The sequence below is a fragment of the Carcharodon carcharias genome, chromosome 3 (assembly GCF_017639515.1).
Source record: "Carcharodon carcharias isolate sCarCar2 chromosome 3, sCarCar2.pri, whole genome shotgun sequence".
Classification (NCBI taxonomy): Eukaryota; Metazoa; Chordata; class Chondrichthyes; order Lamniformes; family Lamnidae; genus Carcharodon; species Carcharodon carcharias.
The window spans coordinates 186,985,793-187,013,095 of NC_054469.1; the positions used below are offsets into that span (position 1 = coordinate 186,985,793).

The 27,303-nt window shown below is 41.9% G+C and overlaps 1 protein-coding gene across 2 annotated transcripts; it reads left to right on the plus strand.

Moving 5' to 3' along the window:
• Nucleotides 1-9,882: 9,882 nt before the first annotated feature.
• Nucleotides 9,883-25,414, plus strand: LOC121276178 (biogenesis of lysosome-related organelles complex 1 subunit 4-like). 2 transcript variants are annotated; one of them, XM_041184283.1, is made up of 5 exons: nt 9,883-10,186; nt 18,536-18,607; nt 20,473-20,574; nt 21,793-21,933; nt 24,561-25,414. In XM_041184283.1, exons 1-5 carry the CDS (start codon nt 9,950-9,952, stop codon nt 24,660-24,662), a joined length of 654 nt encoding a protein of 217 aa, XP_041040217.1. In that variant the 5' UTR covers nt 9,883-9,949; the 3' UTR covers nt 24,663-25,414. The 2 variants fall into 2 exon arrangements, with proteins under 2 accessions (XP_041040217.1, XP_041040218.1); XM_041184284.1 differs by having other exon boundaries at nt 21,799-21,933.
• The last annotated feature ends 1,889 nt before the right edge of the window (nt 25,415-27,303 follow it).

Below are 27,303 nucleotides of genomic sequence, written 5' to 3' on the forward strand. Positions count from 1 at the left end.
AAACTGGTGAAAGGGTCTGCTGACTGGAGGTTGGGGGTAGGATTCCTGGCTAAAGAATTCAGCACAGAGAGACATAGGCGACAGAAGAAGAGCTCGTCGTGCTGAGCTCAAAATTCATTGAGGGGATAAAGGTGAATCTTTTACTAAGGACAAATCATTCAGCATCAGAGAGGGGAAAGTCAGAGGGTATTGTGAATACATCACAAGAGATGAAATTAGAAGAAGTGATTGGGTCAGGAGAAATCATCTACATTTAAATATTTTCCACTATTTGGTGCTTTGTCAACTTTTTCATTCACTTAAAGCTTACTGCTTTCTATTCCAAACATTTTGACTCAAATTTGTAATTGTCACTATATTAATTATTTGGAAGAAGGAAAGGGAGTTCTATAGCAGGGGCAGTAAATAGTATAGAGGGGAGCAGGAAGTTGCAAACATAAATTAACTTAGTAAGAAAACTATGGCAATTGGGGGAAAAAGGCTAATGGAATGTTGGCCTTTCTCTCAAGGGAGCTGGAATGTAATGGAGGTGAAGTTATGCCTCAGTTTTACGATGCCTTGATCTGATCCTACCTGGAATTATGAGTTGTTTTAAGGACCACACGTCAGGAAGGATAAAATATCCAGAAAGAAGGTGCAATAGAGATTCAACAGGATGATACCGGGCCTTTGAGAGTTAAATTGAGGCTAGATAACATAAGCTTGGCTATTCCCTCGTATAGAAGATTGCAAGGTGATCTGATCGAGACATTCAATAGGGGAGATACAGAGTAGGGATGTGTGATTTGAGAATAACGGGGTATAAAAAAATTAAAGGTTTTTCAGGAGTGAAATCAGGAAGCACTTTTTCACACAAAGGATAATGGAAATCTGGAACATTCTTCCAAAATGTTATGGATGCTAGGACAATTGGAATTTTCAGGACAAAGGGAATATGTTTGTTAGAGGTATCAAGGGATGTGGTGCAAAAGTGGGTAAATGTAGTTGAGGTGCAGATCAATCATGATATGATATCTTGAATGATATGGCAGACTTGAGGGGCTGTATAGCCTCTTGTTCCTAATGCTCTTATGTTTCTATCTTTTTTGTTGCTTCAAATTCCAGTCTTGATGAATCTGGTAATATAATTCCTTTTGTAGCTGTGCACCAACAGTGATCAAATTTGACTGGCAAAACTGACCACACTGAAGAGCTTATCAATATTGTCTCTTTGTGCCAGTAAAGTCAGAAGAATCAGATCTTGAATAGCAGAATCGAGCGTTATTTGCTAATAATATTGAAGAAATTACTTGCCTGGGCAATATATTGTGACTAGTCACCATTTTCTACAGTTAAAGAAAAGGAAATGTTGGAATTTATCATCTGTGGGTGGAATCTTCCGTTCTGGAATCGAAGTCCAGTGGCGGGCAGAAAAGTTGGCGTGATTCCTGCTGGGTGGCGGGACGAATGAACACGTGATCTTCGGTTCAATTTATTAATTACGCATCCGCAAGGAGCACTGAGGATCTCGTGGCGGGTGGGCAGGAAGTCGCCTGCTGTGCCATTACCTCATGGGGACCAATGGTCCTGCCACCATACTTAAACAGCACCTAGAAAGCTATTCACTCACTGCAGGCCAGGAGCTCCTCATTATTACTCCAGAGTCCTTGCGTCTGCAGCTTGTACTGGAGAAGCTGACAGATGTGAGCAACCACATCCCGGGACATATGAAGGCGCCTCCAGCATTGTCTTCTACATATCTAGATAAGAACATTACCTGCGATACACCTGTGGTTGGGCCAATGTTCGTCATTGCAGTGGACTCTGTTCGCCAACATCTTGACCTTCTTGAGGGCCTGCTGCCTCTTGCTGCTCAGGCCCTTGCTCCTCCTGGCCCAGTGCCAACTTACAATGAGCCAGGTGCAAGAAATCTCATTTGGATGAGAGCCATGTGCAAGAAATCTCCCTGTGACATTGTTTTGCTTGCCTCCAATACTCTCAAGATTCAATAGAGAGACCAATGCCTTGGCAGCATAGAAAGACTATCCAGCCCTTGACAGCTATGACCATTCACCCAGGAGGATGGAGGTTTGGAGTCGTGAGTTGGCTGCCATCTACCAGCCGTGCCCCTTGGGAGGCATCCACCTTCCTGCCTCCTTTCATCCCTGCCTTTGACAGCAGCAAATGGCACAGAATGAACAGCAACTCCATACCTTGCTGGGATCTCGATGTTATGAGACAAAACATGTGGGCTTCGCCAGAGAGAGGGGAACACAACTGCGTATGGTTGACATCCAGTTGCTTCATAATTATCAGGGCATCCCTTTAGTTGGCCACTTGTGCTGGACTTTGGACTCCACCCACCCAAAAGGACCCTCCTCCAGCTTTGAGGAATCTGACTAGCTGCATGGTCAAGGTCAGATTTGAAAAATGGTGCGCATCACATTCCAGACCTCACTCCATCACCTTCTACCCTCCCCCGTCACCCAACAACTTCCACCCCATCACCCTTGACCCACCCATTCCTCCCATCTCTGTTATCCTCGAACCTCTCAAGCTCCCGTGCCCCCCCACCAACCCCGGTACTCTGGGACTAATTACAATTAACCTACAGGTGCCTTCCCTCTCTGAGCCGACACCCATTATTATCTCCATGCCCTGCCCCCTCCCACTATCTGCACCACATGTCCAGTCCCCCTCTGTGACCTCCCTCCATGAGACCTTCATCTACCAAACTCTCACTCTGGACCTGTCACCCTACCACATCCCACTCCCCACTTTGACTGTGACTGTGACTGTTCCCTCCTATAACCAGTACCCTGAGTTCACCCCTTAGATCCCCACCACTGACCCCACAATCTAGGACATTCCCTCTTCCCTCCACCATGCGCCCCCACCCCCCCCCCCCCCTTCACCCCCACGCCTCCTGTTTTCCAGACACTCTGCACCACCACCCCCATGCCCCCACCCCTTCTCCAGACATACTCTCCACTTAGCCTGTCTTCCATGTCCAGCCTTGGCGTAGCTGTTGCTATTGGTACTCGCTATGAATGAAGTAAGGTCCCCAAGAAGGCGAAAGCAACATCTACTAACCTCAAAGTTGTGAAAAAGGTGAAGCTTGCCATGTGAACACCCCTTATGTACGGTTGTAAAAATTAACCTGAATTCTTGATGGTGGGGACCTTAATTTGGAGAGTGAACTTCATTCCGGCAAGGTGGCCTTTAAATGGGCATACATGAGATGCTAATACTTGCAAATGGGGTTCCTAACATTAACAGAATTACCTGGAGAAACTCAGCAGGTCTGGCAGTATTGGCGGAGAAGAAAAGAGTTGACGTTTTGAGTCCTCATGACCCTTCGACAGAACTTGAGTTCAAGTCCAAGAAAGAGTTGAAATATAAGCTGGTTTAAGGTGTGTTGTTGGGGGGGGGGGGGGAAGAGAGAGAGAGAGAAGTGGAGGGGGTTGGTGTGGTTGTAGGGACAAACAAGCAGTGATAGAAGCAGATCATCAAAAGATGTCACAAACAACAGAACAAAAGAACACATAGGTGTTAAAGTTGGTGATATTATCTAAACGAATGTGCTAATTAAGAATGGATGGTAGGGCACTCAAGGTATAGCTCTAGTGGGTGTGGGGAGAGCATAAAAGATTTAAAAATAATGGAAATAGGTGGGAAAAGAAAAATCTATATAATGTATTGGAAAAAAAAACAAAAGGAAGGGGGAAACAGAAAGGGGGTGGGGATGGAGGAGGGAGCTCAAGACCTAAAGTTGTTGAATTCAATATTCAGTCCGGAAGGCTGTAAAGTGCCTAGTTGGAAGATGAGGTGTTGTTCCTCCAGTTTGCGTTGGGCTTCACTGGAACAATGCAGCAAGCCAAGGACAGACGTGGGCAAGAGAGCAGGGTGGAGTGTTAAAATGGCAAGCGACAGGGAGGTTTGGGTCATTCTTGCAGACAGACCATTGAACATTGTTCATGAACATTGTTCATCAGGAAGTTTGACCCGCCTTGAAAGTCGGGAGAACAAAATTGCAGTTGGGAAACAGAATTTTTACCTCCAAATAAATTAAGTGCCTCTGCCCATCACGATTCCCACTGCTGGCAGAACCAGAAGATCCCATCATGTGTTCTACACAATGGAGCTCTGTAACATAACTACGACAGCTTTTTCTTCCTGCAGACTGGGCCCCAATACTTGCTTGATAAAAAGTCCTGCTTTCATACAAACCTTTCAGTAAAATAGGCAGTCTGATTTTTGGGGTGCTCTTGTCTCTTTAAGGTACTCAGTTCTTCGGCAGCACTGTCAAGATTGTGCTCTTTGTAATTGCAAGAATTCCACTACGCATCACCAAAGAGGAGCATTGCCGGAAAATGGGTTGGGGTTGGGACAGGCATTCCATTCAGAAGAGGAGAATTCCAGCCATAAGGTTATAGTCTCTGAAGGATCTTATTCAATCTGGAATAAGGATGAGAGATTATGTGCCATTTCGATATGAATTTGCAGAACTTGTGCATTGGGAAATGGATCTCACCTCTGAGCATTATATTAATATTTAAGCATTGAAAAGAGCTGATGCAGGATGTGGAACTGATGTCTTAGATTGTCAATCTCAAATATTCAAGGGCAGATGGAGAAACATACTAGCCAAACGTGGCTAAATATAGAGTAAGAAAATCGAAAATCTGGAATTCAGGTTATCAAATATGAAAGTTTTATTTTTTGAGCAATTATGCTGAACGTCCAAAAAACAAAATCAATGTCTAAAACTACAGTGAGGACAACACAAATGTTCACTCAAAAACCAAACTACGTGAAGGACATAATTAAATTACAGAGACGTGGTGAGGGGGGTGGGGGTAATGACAGTGATTTAAGGATTTAAAATAGACATTACACACCAGTACTGAACCCATCAAAATTTTGTATGGGTTTGTCACTAATATGTTGCATAAAGGAGTCCTTATGTGGAGAAATTAGAATTGCTAGATTGGGAGCAAGACAGAATAAATCAGGAGCTTAAACTTTGAATTTGTAAACATGTAGCCTGCACCATGTGTTATAAAAAATCAATTTGACTTTAATAATAGCATGAAAGGGAATTTGTTGTCAGAGATTGTGGTGAATGCATTCACACCGATCAAAATGCGTGCACATTTTGGATTTCAGGTTAAAAGTTAAGTAAATGTTTGTCCCTGGACAGCAACTTACATACACTCGCCAATAGGTCCCAATCCAGTGCGCAAGTAAGATTTGGCCAAGTAGTCCAGCGTATCTTTAGTAACCAAAGGATTTTGCCCATCCAGTCAAGAGTTATAAAGCTTATTGTACAAGAGCAGAGTGCATTTTTATGCATAGAAGCATGTCCTAAATTGACAGCACAAGCTAGATCAGTGACGATCCAGGTAAAATATTTTTCAAGTGTTCTATATCCTTTTTGCCCGTCTACTGTTCCAGCTTCCTCAAAAAAGTTGCTTCAGCCCCTCAGTAGCCAATAGTTGTGTGAGACTGCATTTAAACAACCTACAGCCCAATAAGTGTTATAAACCCAGTGCTGCTGTAGATTAATGCCAGTTTTCTTGGATCACTGGCTAGGCATCTTAAACTCTGCCATCAGCTTTCACTGGCTCTTTATGCAGAGATCTGATTCACCTGTAGAGTATTCAAGTGACTGCTACACAGACAACATATGACTAATTGGCTGAATGTTATGTAGATGTCGGGTGGAAGATAGGAGAGATTGAATGACAGAAGAATTAGTCTTAACATGGCTGAAGAGAATCGTGATGGGGAAAGCAAAGAAACCAAAGATGTGCTTACAGCAGGTGTACTACTGTCTGAAAACAAAAAAAGGAAACAAAATGGGGGGCAGAGTTTACAATCTTAATGGATAAGTATCAAAAGAGCTTAATTTAATAGTAAATGTCTAACTCCCTAATTCAAGTCATCAAGACATTGACTATTTCTTATCCTGCCTCTTTCTTTTCTGCTAAGTAGCCAGAACTCCTCCAGTACTTTAAACAAATGTTCATTCTATGTGCGAGGCAAGGCTGAGAGAAATACCTAAGCACCATTAGAAGCATTACAATTGAGGCTAATACTGCCCTGATCCAATATCCGCACATGTACATTTTTAGTAACAGTCTGTTGGCCAATTTTCTTGCAACATTAATAAAATTATAGCAGCTGCAGTTGGATTCACATCAGCTAGCTACATCATCTTGCAGACCTTCCCCTATTCAGCCCCAAATCAGGCAGTGCATTGTTTGACAGAAGATAAGTGAGAAATTTCAACCAAGTTCCTTGTGAACATGGGCCCAAACTGCAGAAAAGGTCAGTTTGGCAGCAGATGAGCCAGTGTCACCAGGAAACCAGCAATATGTGTGAGAAGAGCAATCCTGCTCTGTTAAATAAACCATCTGATCAATTTAAGGTATGAAAAGGTGACTATTTGGGAAAATTCCATTGAAAACTAACTTTCATTTTGAAAAAGATGATATAATCACACTGTTTATCCAGCAGACAGAACCTTAACCAATTCTATACATATTTATTAGATATATGTATAGAGCTGAGTTGAGCAAATAGTTGGGGCAGTAGCATGTGATTAGGACACAGAAAGCTTAAATATAAAGACAAAATGCTGGAAACACTCGGCAGGTCAGGCAGCATCTGTGGAGAGAGAAACAAAGTTAATGTTTCAGGTCATGACCTTTCATCAATTGGGTAAAGTTAGAGTTATAATAGGTTTTGAGTGAGGGGTGGGTGGGACAAAAGAAAGGTAAGTAATAGGGTGGAAGATAGGAGAGATTGAATGACAGAAGAATTAGTCTTAACATGGCTGAAGAGAATTGTGATGGGGAAAGCAAAGAAACCAAAGATGTGCTTACAGCAGGTGTACTACTGTCTGAAAACAAAGAAAAGGAAACAAAATGGGGGGCAGAGTTTACAATCTTAAATTGTTGAACTTAATGTTGAGTCCTTAAGGCTGTAAAGTGCCTAACTGAAAGATGAGGTGCTGTTCCTCAAGCTTACGTTGAAATTCATTGGAACAGTGCAACAGGTCAAGGACGGAGATGTCAGCATAAGAGCAAGGTGGAGAATTAAAATGACAGGCCACTGAAAGATCAGGGTCTTGTGTGCAGACTGAACAGAGGTTTTCTGCAAAGCGCAATCTGCATTTGGTCTCCCCAGTTTAAAGAAGGCCACATTGTGAACTGAAAATACAGAGGACTAAGTTGAAAGAAGTACACGTACTGCTGCTTCACCTGGAAGGCGTTTGGGGCCTTGGTTGGTGAGGACAGAGGAAGTAAAGGACAGGCGTTATATCTTCTGCATTTGCATAGAAAGGTGCTGTGGGAGGGGGCTGGGGTGTTGGGGTTAATTGAGCGAACCAGGATACCATGGAGGGAACAGTCCCTTTGGAATGCTGGGATGGGAAGATGTATTTGATGATTGCATCACTCTGGAGCTGGTGAAAATGGTGGGAAATGATCCATTGAATATGGAGGCTTGTAGAGTGGAAGGTGAGAACAAGGGGAACCCAATTGTGGTGCTGGGGGAGAGAAAAAGGGGTGAGAGCAGAAGTGCAGGAAATGTGGCAGACATGGTAGAGGACTGTCAAAAAAGACTTCTCAGAAACGCGATTGTGGAACGTTGTATCATCGGAACTGATGTGGCGAAGATGGAGGAACTTACAGGAATGGAGTCCTTACAGGGAATAATTTGTCAGGAAGTATAGTCGAGGTAGCTGTGGGAGTCAGTGGACCTTATAATGAATATAAGTTGACAGCCTATCATCAGAAATGGAGACAGAGAAGTCAAGGGCAGGGAAGAGTTGGAGAAGGATCATGTGAAACTGAGAGAAGGGTGGAATTTGGAAACAAAGTTGGTGAAGTTTTCTAATCCAAGGTGAGAGCAGGATACACCATGTTATGGTCATCAATGTACCAGAATGAGTTGAGAGAGGGCTCCCAAGTAGGACGGGAACATGGAAAGTTCCACAAATCCTTTAAAAGGACAGACACAGAAAGCTTAGTTCTGTGAAGCAGCATTAAACCCAATTGTGCCTAATGCAGACAATGGGTGTTGAAAACTGAATCTTTTGATGTGCATAAATTTCACCAAGAAAATATGGTCAATCAGAAATAAAAGCAGAAAGTGCACAGTAGTTCCATTAACATCTAAAGAGGCCATGTTTGACCTTAAATATGAAAGTGAAGATTCTTATTTGAATTGCATGTGTCAGCCCTGCTCATCAGGACCCTCCAAAAGAATCTCCAACTCTGAGAATATAACATTGGAGCAGGAGTAGGCAATTCAGCCCCTCAAGCCTGCCCCACATTCAATACGATCATGGCTGATCTCATTTTGGCCTCAACTCCAATTTCTCACCCTCTTCCCCATAACCTTTCAACCCATTGCTAATTAAAAATCTGTCTATCTCTTCCTCAAATTTATTCAGCATCCATTGCACTCTGAGGTAGTGAATTCCACAGATTCACGACCCTTTCAGAAAAGTAATTCCTCCTTATCTCTGATTTGAATCTACCACTCTTTAGCCTAAAACTATGGCCTCTTGTCCTAGGATGCCCACAAGGGGAAACATCCGCTCCACATCTATTTTGTCTATCCCCTTTAGCATCTTATACACCTCAATTAGGTCTCCTCTCATCCTTCTAAACTCTAGCGAGTATAGGCCTAAGCTGCTCAATCTCTCCTCATAAGACAAGCCCCGCATCTCTGAAATCAATCCAGTGAACCTTCTCTGAACTGCCTCCAATGCAACTACATCCTTCCTCGAGTAAGGGGACCAAAACTGTGCACAGTATTCCAGGTGCGATCTCACCAATGCCTTTACAGTTACAACAACACTTCCCTTTTTTTATACTCTATTCCTTTAGCAATAAATGGCAAAATTCCATTTGCCTTCCTTATTACCTGCTGTACCTGCATGCTGGCTTTCAGTGATTCATGCACCAGGACACCCAGATCCCTCTGCATTGAAGTTTCTTAACATTTAAAAAATAAGTGGCCTTTTTATTCTTCCAACCAAAATGGATAACCTCACACTTAACTATGTTAAACTCCATCTGCCACATTTTGGCCCATTCACCTAACCTATACATATCCATTTGTAAATTTCTTATTTCTTCATTGCAACTTACTTCCCCACCTATTTTGAGTTACTGTGTAGAGATCCGACTCAATTTAGCAGGAAGTGCTAGTCTGGAAAACAAGTATAACTCCTGGGAACTATGCAACTGATCCTCCATCCCCCCGGATCCTTTGACTCATGCACCCTCCTCCAACACTTCAAGTCCCCCGACCCTCCAACATCCCCCCTCCAACTCCCCTGCCCCTCTGATTCCCCCAGCCCTTCGCCTCCCCACTGCCACCCTGCCCACTCTACTGCCTGCTAGCTTACCCGCCCTGCCATGTGCCATACTACCCACTTTGCCCAGCTTCCACTCTATCCACCTCACTTACTGCACTCACTCTCATTCACCAACGTACTGAAAAGCTATTTAAACAGCGACTGCCACTCCTTAGAAGATTCGGTTCATTAATTCTGTTTCATTCCATTAATGCTTTTTGAGCTTCTGAGGATCTCCAGCATTTTCTGCTTTTTAGTTCAGATTTACAGCAGCTGCAGTATTTTGCTTTTGTACGTAGACAGATTGCCACTACCTGAGAGCTCGTCCAAATATACAAACGGCAACTTTGTATAAGATTCTCTCCTTGGTTACCGAGTGGAACTTTTCCCGTGTGGGGAGGGGCGGAGTCAGGCCCAGGGGGAAAGGGGCGGGGCCAGGCTGAGGGAAAAGGGGGCGGGGCGAGGACCGGCGTGGGGGCTGAACCAGAGTGGAAGGGCGGGGCCAAGTTAGCGAGCGGAGACCGGATGGAGGGGCGGGGCCAGGATGGGGCTTGCTTCTGCGTGAGAGTGGGAACGTTCTGCTGAGTCCGGGTGATGGAGGAAGAGCGACACCGAGTTCCGAGAGAAGCTGTGGGTTCCGGTTCTCGCGGGAGCCCGAGTGGCCTGGTCACCAGGCAAGAGGAGGAGGAAGAAGAAACAGAGGAGGACGGGCCAGGCTGCCCGGTGGGAGAAGCTGTGGGCGAGGCCGATGCGGAGAGCGAGCAGGAGGCGCTGCTGTGGCGCACGGCGAGCTGTTACTCGGGCTATTTAACAGCTGGTGCTGGAGGGGAGGTGAGAGGCTGGGCATGGGGCTCATCCCCGGAGCGGCGGGGCTGACTGGGCGGCGCCGGAATTCATTTCCACAAAGCTGCAGGAAAGTTGAAGCCATGGCTTGTATCGGCCCTCAGATGCTCGGTGTCAATACAAAGCGGAGAGAATCGGCTCAAGAGAAGAGGCTTTTAAATCGGAACGTAAAACATTGATGCGAATATAAGTCATTGAAGTTGATGTGAAGAGAAGTTGATGTTTTGAGTTTTTTTTAGTCCGCACTCGAGTCGTGTTTACTGATGTCCATTAAGCTCCTGGTCCAACAACTCAGGTTTAAAAGTCGCCCTTCTATTTAAATTACTTGGTGACCTCGCCTCTCCCCCTCTAACTTCCTCCAGTCCTTTGCCCGTCAGTGGCAACCAAAGCTTGAATTGTTTAGGCCTAAGTATCTGGAATTTCCCCCCTAAACCTTTCCTCCTTTTAAGGTGCTCATTAAAAGTCTCTTTTGCACAATTTTCTGTCAGCTGCCCTATTGACTTGGTCTGAATATGATCCCATGTAGTAACTTGGGCATTTGGCTATATTGTATATACACTTGTTTAAGATTTCCTCACAGTTGTTTTGCTGAATATCTTAAAAGTTATGTTGGTGATGTTGGCTGAATCAGGAATGTTGGACAGTATACTGAGAACTGTCTGCTATTCTTTCAATAGTACCATAAGATCTTCTGCATGGTCCTGCAAATGGGACCTCCATTCCAGTGCCTCATTCTAAATGTAACAGCTGTGACAATGTAGCACTCCCTTATATTGCACTGAAGTCCTGTATGGAATTTGAATCCATTATTTTCTGGTATTGAGAATTCTAGAAGTGTGCCAGGCTGATATATAGAAATTAAAATCTCATTATAAAATGTTGTCAGAATGCAAATCTCATTGCATTACTACTGGTGGTTGGCCCTTGGTTAAGCAACACCTCGATTTTAAAAATTCTCATCCTTGTTTTCAGATCCCTCCATGGCCTTGCCCCTCCCTATTTCTGAAATATTTGCCAGCCCCATAGCCAACCAAGATCTGCACTCATCTAATCTTGGCTTCTTGATCATCCTGACTTTTAATTGCTGCACCATTGGTGGCCCTGCCTTCAGCTGCCTAGGCCTTAAGTGCTTGAATTACCTCCCTAAAGCTCTCATGGCTTGAAATGTTTGGATTTCAGTTTAGGGGTGTGTGACAGAATGATTGTTCACTATATATTTGTACTGCTGAATGATGCAGAAGGAACTAGGATAAAACTGTTTTCATAAAACCATTGTTACAACACAGGTCATTCAGGCCACTAAATGTTTATCTCCATCAGCCAATCCTTTTCTTCCACTCCCCATTCTGTAAATATTCTACTTTTTCAAGCAATTATCTAATTTCCTTTTAAAATAATTGACTCTGCTTTACCAGTGATTTATGGTAGAGAATTCCACCCTGTATCAGATTCATGATTTGTACATGTTAACTTATTTGGTTGTCACTTCTCTTTGATTAATTACCTCCATTAACATTTAGGCTCTCATCTGGTAGATCATCGAAAATCTCAATATCCACTTCCTCTGTGAAAACTGCAGCAAAATAATTATCTAGCATCTTTTCCATCTTATCTTTTAACATTACAGGCTTGTTTCTTTCATTTAGTTGTCCTACGCCTACTTTATCATAACTTGTTTATAGAAAGCCTCTTTACTGCCCTTTTTAGTAATTTTTCTTTTGTACTCCCTCTTGGCCTTTCTAGTCACCCTTTTGCAGTTTTTCCTATATTTTCGATTGCACGGTTGCATACATAGTGTACACTTTTGTGGGTTTCCTGTGGCTCAGTTGGTAACTGCTTGCCTCTGTCACAGGGTTCTGGGTTCAAGTCCCACTTGAGGCCTTGAGCACAAAAGTCAAGGTTGACATTCCAATGCAGTACTGAGGGAGCATTGTATTGTTGGAGGTGCCATCTGCAGTAGTAGGGTCTGATACGTACAGGGTTAATGTAGGACTGAGTGCTGTACTGCCTACAGTGATGTAAAAAGGCACATGACCCAGAGCCATGGTCAGTTTAGAGATGGACAGAGATGGGTAAAGGCCTAGGATGGAGTCAGCTCACATCAGTACCATCTATTGTACATATGTATATAGTTGAGCTGTAAATTAGGACTTGCAGTTAATATACTCAAGACTGCAAAGTCTACTTCATGGTGCCTAAAGCAGGATTCTTCATGGTGGCACCATCCGGATCAACAATCCTTATCCTCACAAGAATGTAGAAAAACTAAGAAAAAAGCCACCTTCAAAGGATTCTGAACTGAAACAAACTCCCAACTGAAGCTACAGATATGAAGAAAATTCACCAGAAAGAAAAAGGAAACTCCCTTGGAGGTCTAGCTTCAGCAAGCAGAGCTCACAGCCTATAACGGTGAGAGTTTTAAAAAAAATTCCAGGCCAGCCAGTCCTGAGGATCCCCTTTTCATTCAGTCAGTCAAAAGTGCTGTTTGAAAGAAATCCGTTGCCAATCTCGACACCCTGACTCAGAATCTCAACACGTGCCTTCCAAGTTTGGTAAAGAGAAGAAAATTAAATTAATTAACTTTGTCTAGTTTGGTTGCCTCACGACCAGCCGATTTCCTAATTATCAAGCCTGCAGTTCTTTTCTACGCATCCCAACTTTCAACGCTATGCCGCTGATTAAATTAAGTCGACAACTGGCCGACCCTTGCAGATTGTGGAGTCTTCTTCAGGCAAAAGTATGTTGCAGCCATTTTGGAAAGTCCACCAAAATCTGACCAGCAAAGGAAAACCCATTGGTTGTCAGTGAACAGTGACACCATCTTAGAAGTCTGTAATCTCTTAAAGCTGTGCCCACACTTTTAAAAATCTTCAAAGTGGATCATAACCCCACACTTCCAGCTACACTGGGTTTCACCCAGACCAGTCACAGAATTGGAGTTTTTGGAGGAAAAGATTTTTAACATACAGCATTGCTACAGGCCTAAATTTTAAAAAATGAAGAACAAGTCAATACACTTCTTTACTCGATTGGGCCAATTGCAGATGACACATTGCACGACAAGCTATCGATGAGTCATCTGCCAAGTTTGAGGATGTTTTAAAATTCTTCGAACATAAGGACAAACTTACGAACAAAGAGCAGGAGTAGGCCATTCAGCCCCTCGAGCCTTCTATGCCATTTAATAAGATCATAGATGATCTGATAGGAACCTGAAATCTGCATCCCAGCTACCCCTGATAACTTATCACCCCCTTGCTTACCAAGAATCTATCCACCTCTTCCATAAAATAGTCAAAGACTCTGCTTCCACCACCTTCTTTTCAGGAACAGAGTCCCAAAGACTCATGCCCCTGTGAAAAAATTGCACCTCATTTGTTTTAAATGGGCGACCCCATATTTTTAAATAGTGACTCCTAGTTCTAGATTCTCCCACAAGAGGAAACATCCTCTCCACATCCACCCTGTCAAGACCCCTCTTGATCTCATATGTTTCAATCAAGTTGCCTCTTACTCTTCTGAACACCAGCTGATACAAGCCTAGCCTGTCCAACCTTTCTTCATAAGAGAACCCACCCATTCCAGGTATTAGTCTGGTAAACCTCTGAACACCCTTCTTTAAATAAGGTGACAATACTGTACATAGTACTCCAAAAGTGGTCTCAGTGGCGCCCTGTACAACTGAAGCATAAGCTCCCTACTTCAGTATTTAATTCCTCTTGCAATAAATTATAACATTCTATTAACTTTCCTAATTACTTGCTGCCCCTGCATACTAGCTTTTTGTGATTCATGCACTAGGACACCCAGATCCCTGTGCCCCTCAGAGCTCTGCAATCTCTCACCATTTAGATAACGTGCTTCTCTTTTATTCTTCCTGCCAAAATGGGCAATTTCACATTTTTCCACATTAAACTCCATCTGCCAGATCTTTTCCCACTCACTTAACCAATCTATATCTTTGTAGCCTCCTTATGTCCTCTTCACAACTTATGTTCCTACCTTTATGTCATCAGCAAATTTGGCAATCATCTCATCCATCCTTTCATCGAAGTCATTTATATAAATTGTAAACAGTTGCGGTCCCAGCACTAATTGCTGTGACATACTACTCGTTACAGCAGTAGCCAAGTGGTTATGGTACTGGGTTTGTAACCCCAAGATCAAGAGTTCAATTCTCACAATGGCAAACTATGAAACAATGTAACTTCATCTGAAACAGATGGAAACGTGTTTGTACTCGAAAGAGTTACATCTTCTTAAAGCTTGGCCTAAATAGCCAAGTGGTTATGGTACTGGGTTTGTAACCCCAAGATCAAGAGTTCAAATCTCACAATGGCAAACTATGAAACATGTAACTTCATCTGAAACAGATGGAAACAGGTTTGTACTCGAAAGAGTATCAAGAGTTCAAATCTCACAATGGCAAACTATGAAACAACGTAACTTCATCTGAAACAGATGGAAACAGGTTTACTCAAAAGAGTATCAAGAGTTCAGATCTCACAATGGCAAACTATGGAACAATGTGACTTCATCTGAAACAGATGGAAACAGGTTTGTACTCGAAAGAGTATCAAGAATTCAAATCTCACAATGGCAAACTATGAAACAATGTAACTTCATCTGAAACAGATGGAAACGTGTTTGTACTCAAAAGAGTTACCAATGTGAAAAAGACCCATTTATGCCTACTTTCTGCTTCCTGTTAGCCAGACAATTTTATATCCATGCCAATATGTTACCACCACCCCCCCCCCCCCACCAATACCATGAGCTTTTATTTTCCGCAGTAACCTTAAATGTGATACTTCACCAAATGCCTTCTGGAAATCTAAGTACAGTACATTCAATGGTTCCCCATTATCTACAGCACATGTTACTTCCTCAAATCCAATACACTGGTTAAAAATGATTCCCCTTTCACAAAACCATGTTGACTCTGCCTGATGACCTTGAGCTTATCCAAGTGCCCTGCTATAACTTAACATAAGGAAAATATTAGAAGTGAAGATGTTAAGCTAACTGGCCTGTAGTTTCCCATTTTCTGTCTCCCTCCCTTTTTGAATAAAGGAGTTATATTTGCTATCTGCCAACTTAATGGAACCTTCCCTGAATCTAGGGAGTTTTGGAAAATTAAAACCAAAGCATCAATTTACTCGGTACCACTTTTCTGGCGACTGTAATTTTCCTGAGTTTCTCCCTCCCTTCCATTTCCTGATTTATAGCTGCTTCTGGGATGTTACTTGTATTCTCTAAAGTGAAAACTGATACAAAATACCTATTCAATTCATCTGCCATCTCATCGTTTTCCATTATCAATTCAGGCTCACTTTTAACCTGAGATCCAATAAAATATTGGACAGAACCAAATTTAATAATCCAACTGCCCAGGGAACCTGTTGATTCCTTCATAAACAACCTCTGCTGTCTGAAGGATGTGAATATGGCGATTTAAAGTCTGAGCTCATCCAAGATTGAACCGTGGCGGGTGTTGCAGACAATTCACTTTGACCTCCTACAAGCTATAGATGATCTTACCCTAGACAAGGCAATTCAGCTAATAAGACAGGATGTTCATGTAGTTCAGAGATAGGGGAGAGAACACTACATGGGACAGAAACCAACCCTCAGTGCACCATGTCGGGTCGCAGCAACGCAGGGACCATCCAAGTCAATGAAAGTAATTCCTGAGCTGCCCAACAGAGCGACCTTGCCAGTGCTGCAGTGCAAAGCGCCCTCACAGGAAAGATCAGTGCCCTGCAAGTGCAGTCCAAAGCTTTCACTGCAACCACCAGCGATACTTTGGTAAACTCTGCAATTCAAAACACAGCCATCCCTAAGATAATCCAAGAGGCTGAGACTGAAAACCCTGAAGGGAGGCAACGATGCATCTTGGGTGAGATCAGAGAATGCAGCTCATCGTTTTGGGATGCTGACATCCTGGTAAATAGTCATCTAACAAATTTTACATTAGATTCAGGTGCCAGTGTAACAGTCCTGCAGATGAGAAGCCATGGCTCTAAGGCCTTTGGATTGAAACGATGGACACTCTGCTGTATGGAGCAGGGGGAGTCCAACTCCCGGTCATCAGCATGATCCTTGAACCACTGAGGTATGGCAACAAACAGATCTTAGAGCTGATGTACATTGTGCGGAATCATCCTTTCTCTCTTCTGAACAGGAATGTCTGAGTAGCCCTAGATCTCCAGGTAGTAAAAGATGTCAAGACCACTGCCATCGTTAGCCAGCCAAAACAGCACAGTCCTGAGTCCTCACACCCAAAGAGTATTCAGACTCTGATTTCACCTGTAATCTCTCTTTTTGCGGAGCAGATTTCTCCGTCACCATGCAGGGTCCTGGAAAGTCCCAAATGGTCAGACCAACCTACCCCCACACAAGATTACCATAGCACCTCCAGTAGAATTGGTACCAGAAGATGAACATTCTGAGGAGCCTCTACCTTCAACAATGATGATGGTACAGTCAGCAAACATACCAACCACTGTGTACACATGGCAACTTGCAGCCAGAGTGCCAGAACCACAAGGGATGCTGGAACCTTGTAGCAGCCTCACACCATCAACAACAAAACGGAGGTAACCATGATGCTCCTTTATCTTCTTGCCACAGGATCGCCTTCTTCCGCCTCAGAGAGCTTCCCACTGGCCCAAACGGAAAAATAAGAAAAGGCACCACCAAGCAGATGAATACCATTTTCCACTCCATAAGACCATAAGATGCAGGAGCAAAAATTAAGCCATTCGACTCATTGAGTCAGTTCTGCCATTCAGTGAAATCGTGGCTGCTCTGATCCTCAACTCCACTTTCCTGCCTTTTTCCCCATATCGCTCGGTTCCCTTACTGATTAAAAATCTGTCTATCACAGCCTTGAATATACTTAATGACCCAGCCGCTACAGCCCTCTGCAGTAAAGAATTCCACAGATTCACCACCCACTGAGAGAAGAAATTCCTCCTCGTCTCTGTCTTAAATGGGTGATCCCCTTACTCTGAGATTATAGTCTCTGACTCTAGACTCTCCCACAAGGAGAAACAACCTCTCAGCACCTACCCTGTCAAGCCCCCTAGGAATCTTATATATTTCAATAAGGTCACCTCTCATTCTTCTAAACTCCAATGAGTACAGGCCCAACCTACTCAACCTCTCCTCATAAGAAAGTCCTTCCATACCCGGGATCAGCCTAGTGAACCTTCTCTGGACTGAAACAATCTATAACAGCAGCCTTGCACAGCCAAACCAGGCAGACCAATCAGATGTGGTTTAACATCAAGCAATGGAAGAAAGGGATGAGACGATACCCAAATGCCAGTCCAACCAACCAAGCCAACAAGAACCAAAGCCTACCACACTCCTAACAGAATGGCGAATGAGATGTGGAAGGAGATTATAAGGCCTGCAGACTGCCTGAACCTCTAACTTCAAGGACTTTTACACAGCTAACATGAACAACATTCTTGCTACCCCATCTCCCAGCTTCAAGTCCTTAAAGCTGCTGATAGACTCAGATTACGAAGCCTATTTTATGGTGTCCGAAGCAGGATTCTTCATCTTTTGGATGAGATGTTAAAGCGAGACTCCATCTGCCTGCACAGGTGGATGTACAAGATCCTATGACACTGTTTCAAAAGAGAGTAAGGGAGTTCTCCCTAATGTCCTGGATAATATTTATCCCTCAATCAACATCACAAGAACCAAATTATCTACTCATCACATGCTGTTTGTATAGGTTTGCTGAGAACAAGTTGGCTCCCACATTTCCTAAATTACAACAGTGACCACGCTTCAAAGTACTTCAAGCGGGCTTGAACAGGTGCTGAGCAGACGTTTTCTCTCTTGGAAGAATCTAGAACTGGGGGGGAACAGTTTCAAGATAAGGGGCCTCCCACTCATTGTGGAGATGAGGTGGAATTTCTTCTCAGAGGGTGTTGGTGTTTGGAATTCTCTTCCCTCACAAGTAGTAGAACTGGATCATTGAATATATTCAAGGTTGGGTTAGACAGATTTTTGATTGACAAGAGAGTCAAGTGTTATGGGGGTTACGAAGGAAAGTGGAGTTGAGGTTGCATTCGGAATCGGCCTTGACCTTATTGACTGATGGAGCAGGCTGAAGGGGCCAAATGGCCTACTGCTCCTATTCTGCTTGGGTGTGAAAAGCACTCTATAAATGAAACCTCCACTTACTCAGGTTCCCCCACAGCCCCCCCTCCCATCTCAGGTGCCCCCATCCCTGGTGGAGTGGTGGGGAAGGTGCTTGCTGCTACCCTTTCAGTGACCTTAAAGCTCCACCTTGACCAATTTGTGTTTGTGTCACAGATTCAACACTTGGAGCGAAGTCTAGAAGAAATGCTTACTAGAGTGGATGAATTCTGTGGGATGTTGGACATGGTACGTAGTTTTAGCATTTTTACTCTTGCCTTCTCTATATTCTCCTTTAGTAAGGAGCTTACCTCTGCTGAATGCACCATGTCAAGAGGGTGGAAGTATTTCCTATGTTTCCCTGTGGCCTTTGTTGGTGCTGTTCCAGGGGAAGTCAGTGTGATTTTAAAGTTGATTGAGTTGGACTGTTTGTATTCTTCAAGAGGGAATTCCTCACAGCCTAGCAGCATTGACCTAGTTGTCCAAATATAAACTGATTTAAACTCACAACTGAGATAGATGGATTCAAGGCAGACATTTGCAAAACTTAAAGCCGTTTAATTGGTATTTAAGTCCAAAAGCAGGAGTTAACTTTCGTGGGTCCCTGCTGCATAATAATGTACCAAGTTGCTAAATCATAAGTGCACCCTAGCTTAGAGTCATTGAATGGTTACAGTAGAGGAGGAGACAATTTGACCCATCGTGTCTGTACCGGCTCTCAGCAAGAGCAACCAAGTTAGTCCCACCCGTCTCCCTTCCCCATAGCCCTGGAAATATTTTCTGTTCGTGTTTATCCAATTCCCTTTCGAAAAGTCTAACCATATTTGCCTCCACTACACACTCAGGCAGTGCATTCTAGATCTGACGCACTTGCTATGTGAAAAGAAACAGGTTTTTCTTTCTCATGTTGCCGCTGGTTCTTTTGCCAGTCACCTTAAATCAGTGTCCCCTGGTTCTTGACCATTCTGCCAATGGGAACAGTTTCTCTCTATCTATTCTGACATGATTTTGCACACCTCTAACAAATTTCCACTGAACTTCTCTAAGGGGAACAGCCACAGCTTCTCCAGTCTATATTCATGTAACTGCAGCCCCATATCCCTAGAGCCATTCTTTTCTGTGTTTTCTCCAAAGCCTTCACATCTTTCCTAAAAGTGCACTGCCCAGAATTGAACACAATCCTCCAAGTTGAGCTCAAAGAAGAGTTTTATAAAGGTTCATCTTTATTTTATATTATTGTACGCTAGGCCTCAATAAAGGCCAGGATCCCCTTTTTAACCACTTTCTCAACCTGTTCTGCTATTTTCAACAATTTGTGCACGCATACCCCCAGGTCCTATACTGCTCCTGCACCTCCCCTTTAGAATTTTGTCTTTTACTTTGTTACCTTTCCTTGCTCATCCTACCAAAACGTGAAGCATTGCAATTTTCTGCATTAGATTTCATCTGCCATATGGCTGCCCATTCCACCAGTTGTCTCGAAGTCTATCATTATCCTCCTCACAGTTCACAATGCTTCTAAGTTTTGCATCATCTTCAAACTTTGAAATTGTGCCCTGCGCACCCAGATCATTCATGTAGATCAAGAAAAGCAGTGCCCTTAATACCTTGGGGAGCCCCACTATATGCTTTTCTCCAGTCCAAAAACCTTTCACTATCATACTTCTTGTCACTCAGCCAACTTCGTACCCATGCTGCCACTTTCCCTTTTAATCCATGGACTTCAACTTTGCTGGCAAATCTATTATGTGGCACTTTATCAAGTGCCTTTTGGAGGTCTATATTCACCACATCAACCACCTTACCCTCACAAACCATCTCTGTAATCTCATTTTTTTTTAAATCTCAATTGTGTTAATTAAACATGATCTGCCTTTAACAAGTTAATAGCTTTCCCTAATTAATCCACTCATGTCTAATTCCTTAATTTTGTCCTGGATTATCATGTCTAAAAGCTTTTCTACCGCTCAAGTTAAATTGACTGACCTATAGTTTCTGGGTTTATCGTTACATCCTTTTTTGAATAGGGGTGAAACATTCACAATTCAATAACTCTTTTGAAATGCAAGTTTTTCAGTACAATATACAGATTAATATGCTATTTTCTGATGTAGATTCGAAATGATTCATCTCAGATAATGAATGAAAATATCCCTGAAATCCATGCAAAAGCAGATGAAATGAAGCAATTGTACAAAAAGATTGATAAATTGGAGGTGGGCTATTTGTATTTTTACTTTTGTAAGACATTTATCTTGTGATAACAGTGGAAAAAGTCATATAGAAAGCTTCCATTTTGTAGTTATTTATAGCATATAAAAATCTTGCTTCTATGTGGTCTTCCTGTCAGCTATTTTTCATTAAGCTCCAATGTCCAAATTTATAATGGAAACCATCTATGTAAACTTTGTTTTTTGAATGCTATCAACTCATAGAATCATACAGGCATTGAAAGAGCTATCCAATTAATTCCACTCTCTTGCCCTTTCTCCATTGGCCTGCAATTTTTTCCTTTTCTGGTATAATATCTAATTGCATTTGGAAAATTAAATTGAATCCTGCTTTCTCCCAAGCAATGCATTCCAGATCATAACAGCTTACTGTGTTCATAAAATTAAAATGTTCCTCATCCCGTAAGGTTCTTCCGCCAATTTTCTTCAAGTTGTCCCCTCTGGTTATAGACTCTGCCGCCAACAGAGAGAGTTTCTCCCTATTTAAATCTATAAAAACTTGTTTAATTTTGGCCATCGCTAAACTTCCCCTTAATGTTATCTAATCTGAGAAGAACAACAAATAAATGTTTGTTTCTGTTTGTTGATGTTTTGTGACTAGTTGTTTAAAAATGTGGAGGTTAATCCAATTTTGCATGAAAGGGAAGATGCAGTTACACTGAAAGCAGAGAAGAGCATGCCACCCAGTGGTTCATTCAGTTCACTCAATGAGTACAGATCAGGCAGGTCTTTGGTTCAGAATCCATACTGTTAACTGGCTTTGACGGTAAAAGTACACAATATTTCTCTTAAACCTGAGATTAGGAATGAGAAAATCAGCTGAACCATCTGCTCCTGATAACTACTTGTCAACCCCTAATGAGTCTTTATACATGTTAATGCGGCCCACTCAAGCCTACACCTATCATACTTCCACAGTGAAATAGCATTCGCTCTCAGGGTCATAAATAATGGTTCCTTGGATGTGGTAGCGGAAACATCTGTGCACTCCAGCAAAGCATTGATGATTTGAGAAAGGAAAAACGCTTGAGATGTTTAATACTTGTACAAAGCTCTGCACAATGTCACATTTAAAAGAGAACTGCTAGATACAAGCAAGATTACCTCTCAAAAAAATTCAGTTTCGATGTGCTTTCAAGAGAGGCTGTCTATACTATAAAATGCAGCCAGTTGGATGTTTAACTAATTGCATGCTACTGTAAGTTACAGGCCTTTGTCAAGATGATTGGACAGAATGTATGTGTGCTAGATGACCAAGTGACAAAAGCTGAAGCCGAACTTGGAACCTTTCCCAGCGCATTTAGAAAAATCTTGCACTCAATCGGTACACCAGCATTCCTTAATGTGAGTATTCTTCCTGTTTGTATTTTAAAATTCAAAGCATGTTGAGTTTAACTCTTAACTTTTTCTGTTCATTGGACATAGCAGCTGCTATACATATTTGTGGAAATCTCATTGGCAGCTGCAAGTGTCCCTATATAGTTAATCTCCATGCTTAAGAATATGAAATTCTGAGCAAAAAAATTGATACCAAACCCACTGAGAACAAAAATGAAATGGGCAACAAACACTGGAAGTCTTTAAAAGCAGAAAATGTTAACAATTTGAGTGTAGATCATTATAGTCAGACATCAATAGGAAGACGAGCAAGTTATTTGGAACTGGGGAAAGGAAGGAAGAGAATGAATGGAATAAGTTTGATTGCACTATATGTTGTGTAGGCCTGCAAAGCAGCTATGATATATGGGACCTCTGTGTGAATCACCATAAATCAATGAGAGCTGGAAATCTAAAAGAAAATGCTGTAACATTCAGTAGGCCTAGCAGCATCTGTGGAGAGAGGAACAGAGTTAATGTTTCAGTACAATGACCTTTCTGTCTTTATACCATAAATCAATGTCTGTGGACCAGCTCCCTGCAGTTACATGGCTGATGTGACAGGACATACTGGACAAATTTCTACTTTGTCAGGAAGATGCCAGTGTTTTGGCTATATTTGAACAGCTTGAGGCATGGCTGGTTCTGGAGCATATGTCTTCAGCACTATAGCCAGGATGTTGCCAGGGCCCATAGTCTTTACTGTATCTAGTATGCTCATTTGTTCCTTGATATCATGTGGAGTGAATGGAATTGGTTGAAGACCAGCATCTGTGATGGTGGAGACTCAAGGAGGAGGCAATTCAGCACACCTGGCTGAAAATGGTTGCGAACACTTTATCTTTGTCTTTTGCACTCACGTGCTGGATTTGACCAACATTGATGATAGAGATGGTCATGGAGCCTCCAACTTCCATTACAATAAGCTCTTGTTTTAAGCTGTGGTTGCGTTCCTGGAAATCGCGAATTTAAGTGAAACAAATTTGTAAATCACGGATTCCCATGGGAATCAGTGTTAAAGCTGGTATTAGGTTCCTTTGGTTTTCCAGGCAAGAAATGTCCAATGTACAAGTTGAAATACTGTACCATGTATGTGCAGCACTGTACATTCCTATCTGAAATATCTTGCAAAATAAAATAAAGCATTAATTATAAAAGAAATCCTGTATAATTTCAAATTAGATAACACTCACCAGGCTCCAGATGTTTTTAAAATGTCTAATTTCACTGCTGCAGCTGCAGGTACTCAACCAGCACTTACTGGGTGTTTCTGGCTCATGTTTAAAAGTAATTTAAAAGACTCACCCACAGCAGGCACTCAAACTTCAAAATTTAAATCAAATTTAAATCCAACTTTTTTGCTTGAAAGTAAACAACTCCAACTTTGGATGCCTCTGGGTTTTTTTCAAGAAGTGTTGCTTTGAATACAGTACAGACAGCCTCCTTAAAAGTGGCGCCGAGGACTTACTGTAGTTGTTTAATTGTCCACTGCAATTCATGACTGGATGTGGTCTGCAGCACTTCGATCTGTTGATTGTGAGATTGCTTAGCTCTGTTTGTAGCATGCTGCTTCCACACGGTTAGTATCCTGTATTGTAGCTTCACCAGGTTGGCACCTCACTTTCCATCTTCTTACTGAGCCAGGTTTGGCCATGTAGATTGATAGTAATGGCAGAATGAGGGATATGCTGGGCAATGAGGTTACAGATTGTGATGGAAATATAATTAAGCTGCTGCTGATAGCCCACAGCATCTCCTGGGATGCCTAGTTTTGATTTTTAGATCTGTTAATCCATTCACTGGTAGTACTACTAGTCATGATGTCACTGGGACAGGAAATACCCAAGGATGGTGATGGAGGAGTCTCGGATGAGGAGGACTGGGCTGGGTGTGTTTGTGTCCAAATCTAACGCCTAGTTCTGGTTGCTGCAGTTTTATTCTTAACATACTCCTTTGTACTGGTTTAATGTAATTGGATGTCTTGCTAGGGGGCACTTACGCATCAACCACATTGCTGTGGGTTTGGAGTCACATGTAGGCCAGGCTGGGTAAAAACAGAAGGTTTCCTTCCCTAAAGGACATTTGGAAACCAGCTTGTTTTTTGACAATCCAATAACTTAACAGTCAGTATTACTGATATCTGTTTGCTATTTAAGATTTATTTTATTTTAAACTGAACTCATTCACAAACTGCCATGATGGGATTTGAATTCTCAATCCCAGATTATAACATAACCATTACATTACTGTACCCTGATGAAGCACATGATTTGTACTGGATAGTATATATTTACTTGCTATATTTAAGCTCACTTATTTGTTTGGAGAATGAACCTTGGTCTAATGGATTGTACATTTGATCAGTATCAAACCGACATGAGTCGTGATGGCCGGTGCACAGAGTACGGATTCTTTGTAATCTCTGAACATCTCTATCACTTTGCTTAGAGGAATATTCACTTCAGAGAATATATCGTTTGCTTATAGGACCACCAATGATGCTGAAATCAAGGGTTAAAAAATAATGATCAAAGTTATGATATACTGAGATGGTAGGAGCCCTGATTCTAATCGATCTGCTTTTCTCATTGTAGAAATCATCCTTTCCAAAGAGACAACAGCAAATATTTGAGCCTCCAGCTCTCTTCCGGACAGAAGATTACTTCCCAGTGCAGAACTCTCAGCCACGTGAATGATGACACTGAAAAAATAGCAGCACAAAAGAAGGAATCTTAATTCCCTAAATCCACTGGATGCATCAGTAACTTGCAGTTAATAATGAACCGAGATTCAAGTCCTCATGAAACAGACATTCAAATCCTTGAGGAAAAGGCCAACACTCTTGTCTTCCATTTAAATCTTCAAAAAATTACTTCGGTTTTGAAGCTGCTGCTTAAATATATGTACAAAGTAAATACTGCTGCCAGATCAGGTTAGACCAGTATTAATGTTTATCTAAAGATTTATGGTTGCCAAAGATAGGCTTTTGTGCTGATTTGATAACCCAAGTTCTGTTTGAGACTAGCTTTGGGTTTTTTTTGATAGTGATATGTGGTATCTCTTCTAATACCCAAGTCATGCTTTTTGCACTCTTTTTGAATACTTCCTTTGCCTTAAAACACAATGTGCTTCCAATTTTTAAAAAAATTCTGCAGAATTTATATAGTGGGCAGAAAAATCCCTAATTAATTATATTAAACAAAATATCCATTTTTTTTGATACAAATAACTGCTTTAGACACTAGATTTTATAAAAGGTTTTTTGTGTTGGAAAATATTAAATTGCTGTTCAGTATTGTAACTCCTAACAATGCATGCTGTGTATTTGTTTTAATTGTTAAAATGGTGCAGAATACCCTCTATTTTAGGAGAATTGAAAACAAGACACATATTTCACTGGCAATATTGAAGTGCATTTATATAATAAATTTTGCATTGGTGCAAAGCAGATTTGGCTAAAATTGGGTTTTTTAATGATGCCCAAACAGACTCTGAAGTAGGATGAGCCTTCCTGTCCTCCAGGAGAGAAGCTTCATAATTTGGACAGTAACTCTGGATTTAGGTTGCCTTTACACTAACTGCAGCATCAATGTAAAGTGAAATTGATTTATCCAGACACAATAGCTGTATTGTGAACATATTCATTGTTTGCAGTCGTGTCTTAGGCTGGATTTGTAGTACATGCCTTAGAAACTTTGAGCAGCTCTGACATGGGCTCCAGGAAGAGATCTCGCATCTGAGGACTGCGGCATGCTCAATAGCCTGATTTAGTATCACTTTTGCATTGTTACATATCCAAAACTATTTAAAGCCAGTGACAGTAGAATCATACAAACATAGACAAAACAGCAATAATTTATATTTATATAGGAAAATATTTATCTGGAAAGATATACCAAACTGCTTTCAGGTGATAACCCACATGAGGTATTAGGAGGCATGACAAAAGTTGTCAAAGAGCTGAGTTTTAAGTTTGGTGGAGTAGGGGCAAGTGGTGGAAGAGTTGAAGAGGTGAAGTGGAGGGGTGTAATAGAAATCCAGTTAGCTATTTTGACCATAAATTATTAACTAGCAATATGATATTAAATGGTGTTGTAGCAATGATTACAACCAGAATACAAGATTTAATTGCTTTTAAAACTCAGTTTTAAAATACCTGTTAAAAGAAGATCGGGAGCTCACTCAATTCACTAATTTCCATTATGCAGCAGAGGCCTCCCTTCTATTATGGCAGATATTCATTGTTCGATAATGTGTCTTGCTTCTAGATTTGATTTCAGTGCTGTTGACCTTTTTAAAAAGCTGGTCACTTCAAATGCTGTTCCACCTAGTGCAGAAGGTAGGCTGATCATGACGACAACACAGTAGGTGGCTATTTAGACCATCAAATCCACGTAGGCTTGTGGCAAGGGTAATCCAGCTAGACGATCTCCTCCATCCTATCCCCATAGCTCTATAAATGTATTTATTTAATTCCCTTTTGCAAGCCATGATTGAATCTTAACACCTTTGCAGGTAGTGCATTCCAGAGCATAACCGTTTGCAGCATAAAACTGTTCCCTTATGTCTCTATTGGCTCTTTTGCCATTCACCTCAGATCAGTTTCCTCTAGTTTTCAACCATTCCAATAATGTGAACAGCCTCTCTCTATCTATTCTGTCTAGCCAGTCCCTTGTGATTTTGAAAACCTCTGCCAAATTTCCTCTTAATCTTCTCTGCGCTAAGAACAACTCTAACTCCTCCAATCTATTTATGTAACTGGTTCCAGGGAGAGGGACTTCACTCTTGTAAATCTTTTCTGCACCCTCTCTAAGACCTTCACATGATTTCACATTCAGGGCAGACTGAACGCTCAAATGCAATTCCCCTCTGCCTCCTATCCTACTCCTGTCCAGCAGTTGTCATTTTACCAGTGCCTGAAACAGACATGTGTTTTCAAGTATTGTACCACACTTGTAGCTGTCTGTAGTGAACTATTCCACTGCTGCTTCCTGCAGGATTTACAAAACAGTTCACAATTTTGGAACTATTTGACACTTTAATGTCCTTTTCATTCTGGGAGTTTTGTTCAGGTAGGTGGATCAATTTAAAGCCAGATTGTTTCCTAATTGCTTTTAAAAATTCTGATTATTTGAATTTTCTCCTGAAGAGGATGAAGATCAGGCCAAGTTCTGCATGTATATGAAGAAAAACACGTTTTATCAGCTTTGACTCAGTGATCTCTCTCACCTTTGAGTCAGAAGGTTGTGGGCTCAAATCACACAACAGAAGCTTGAGCACAATTCAACACAGTACTGAGGGTGTGCTGCATTACTGATTTTAGTCCCACAGGTTGCC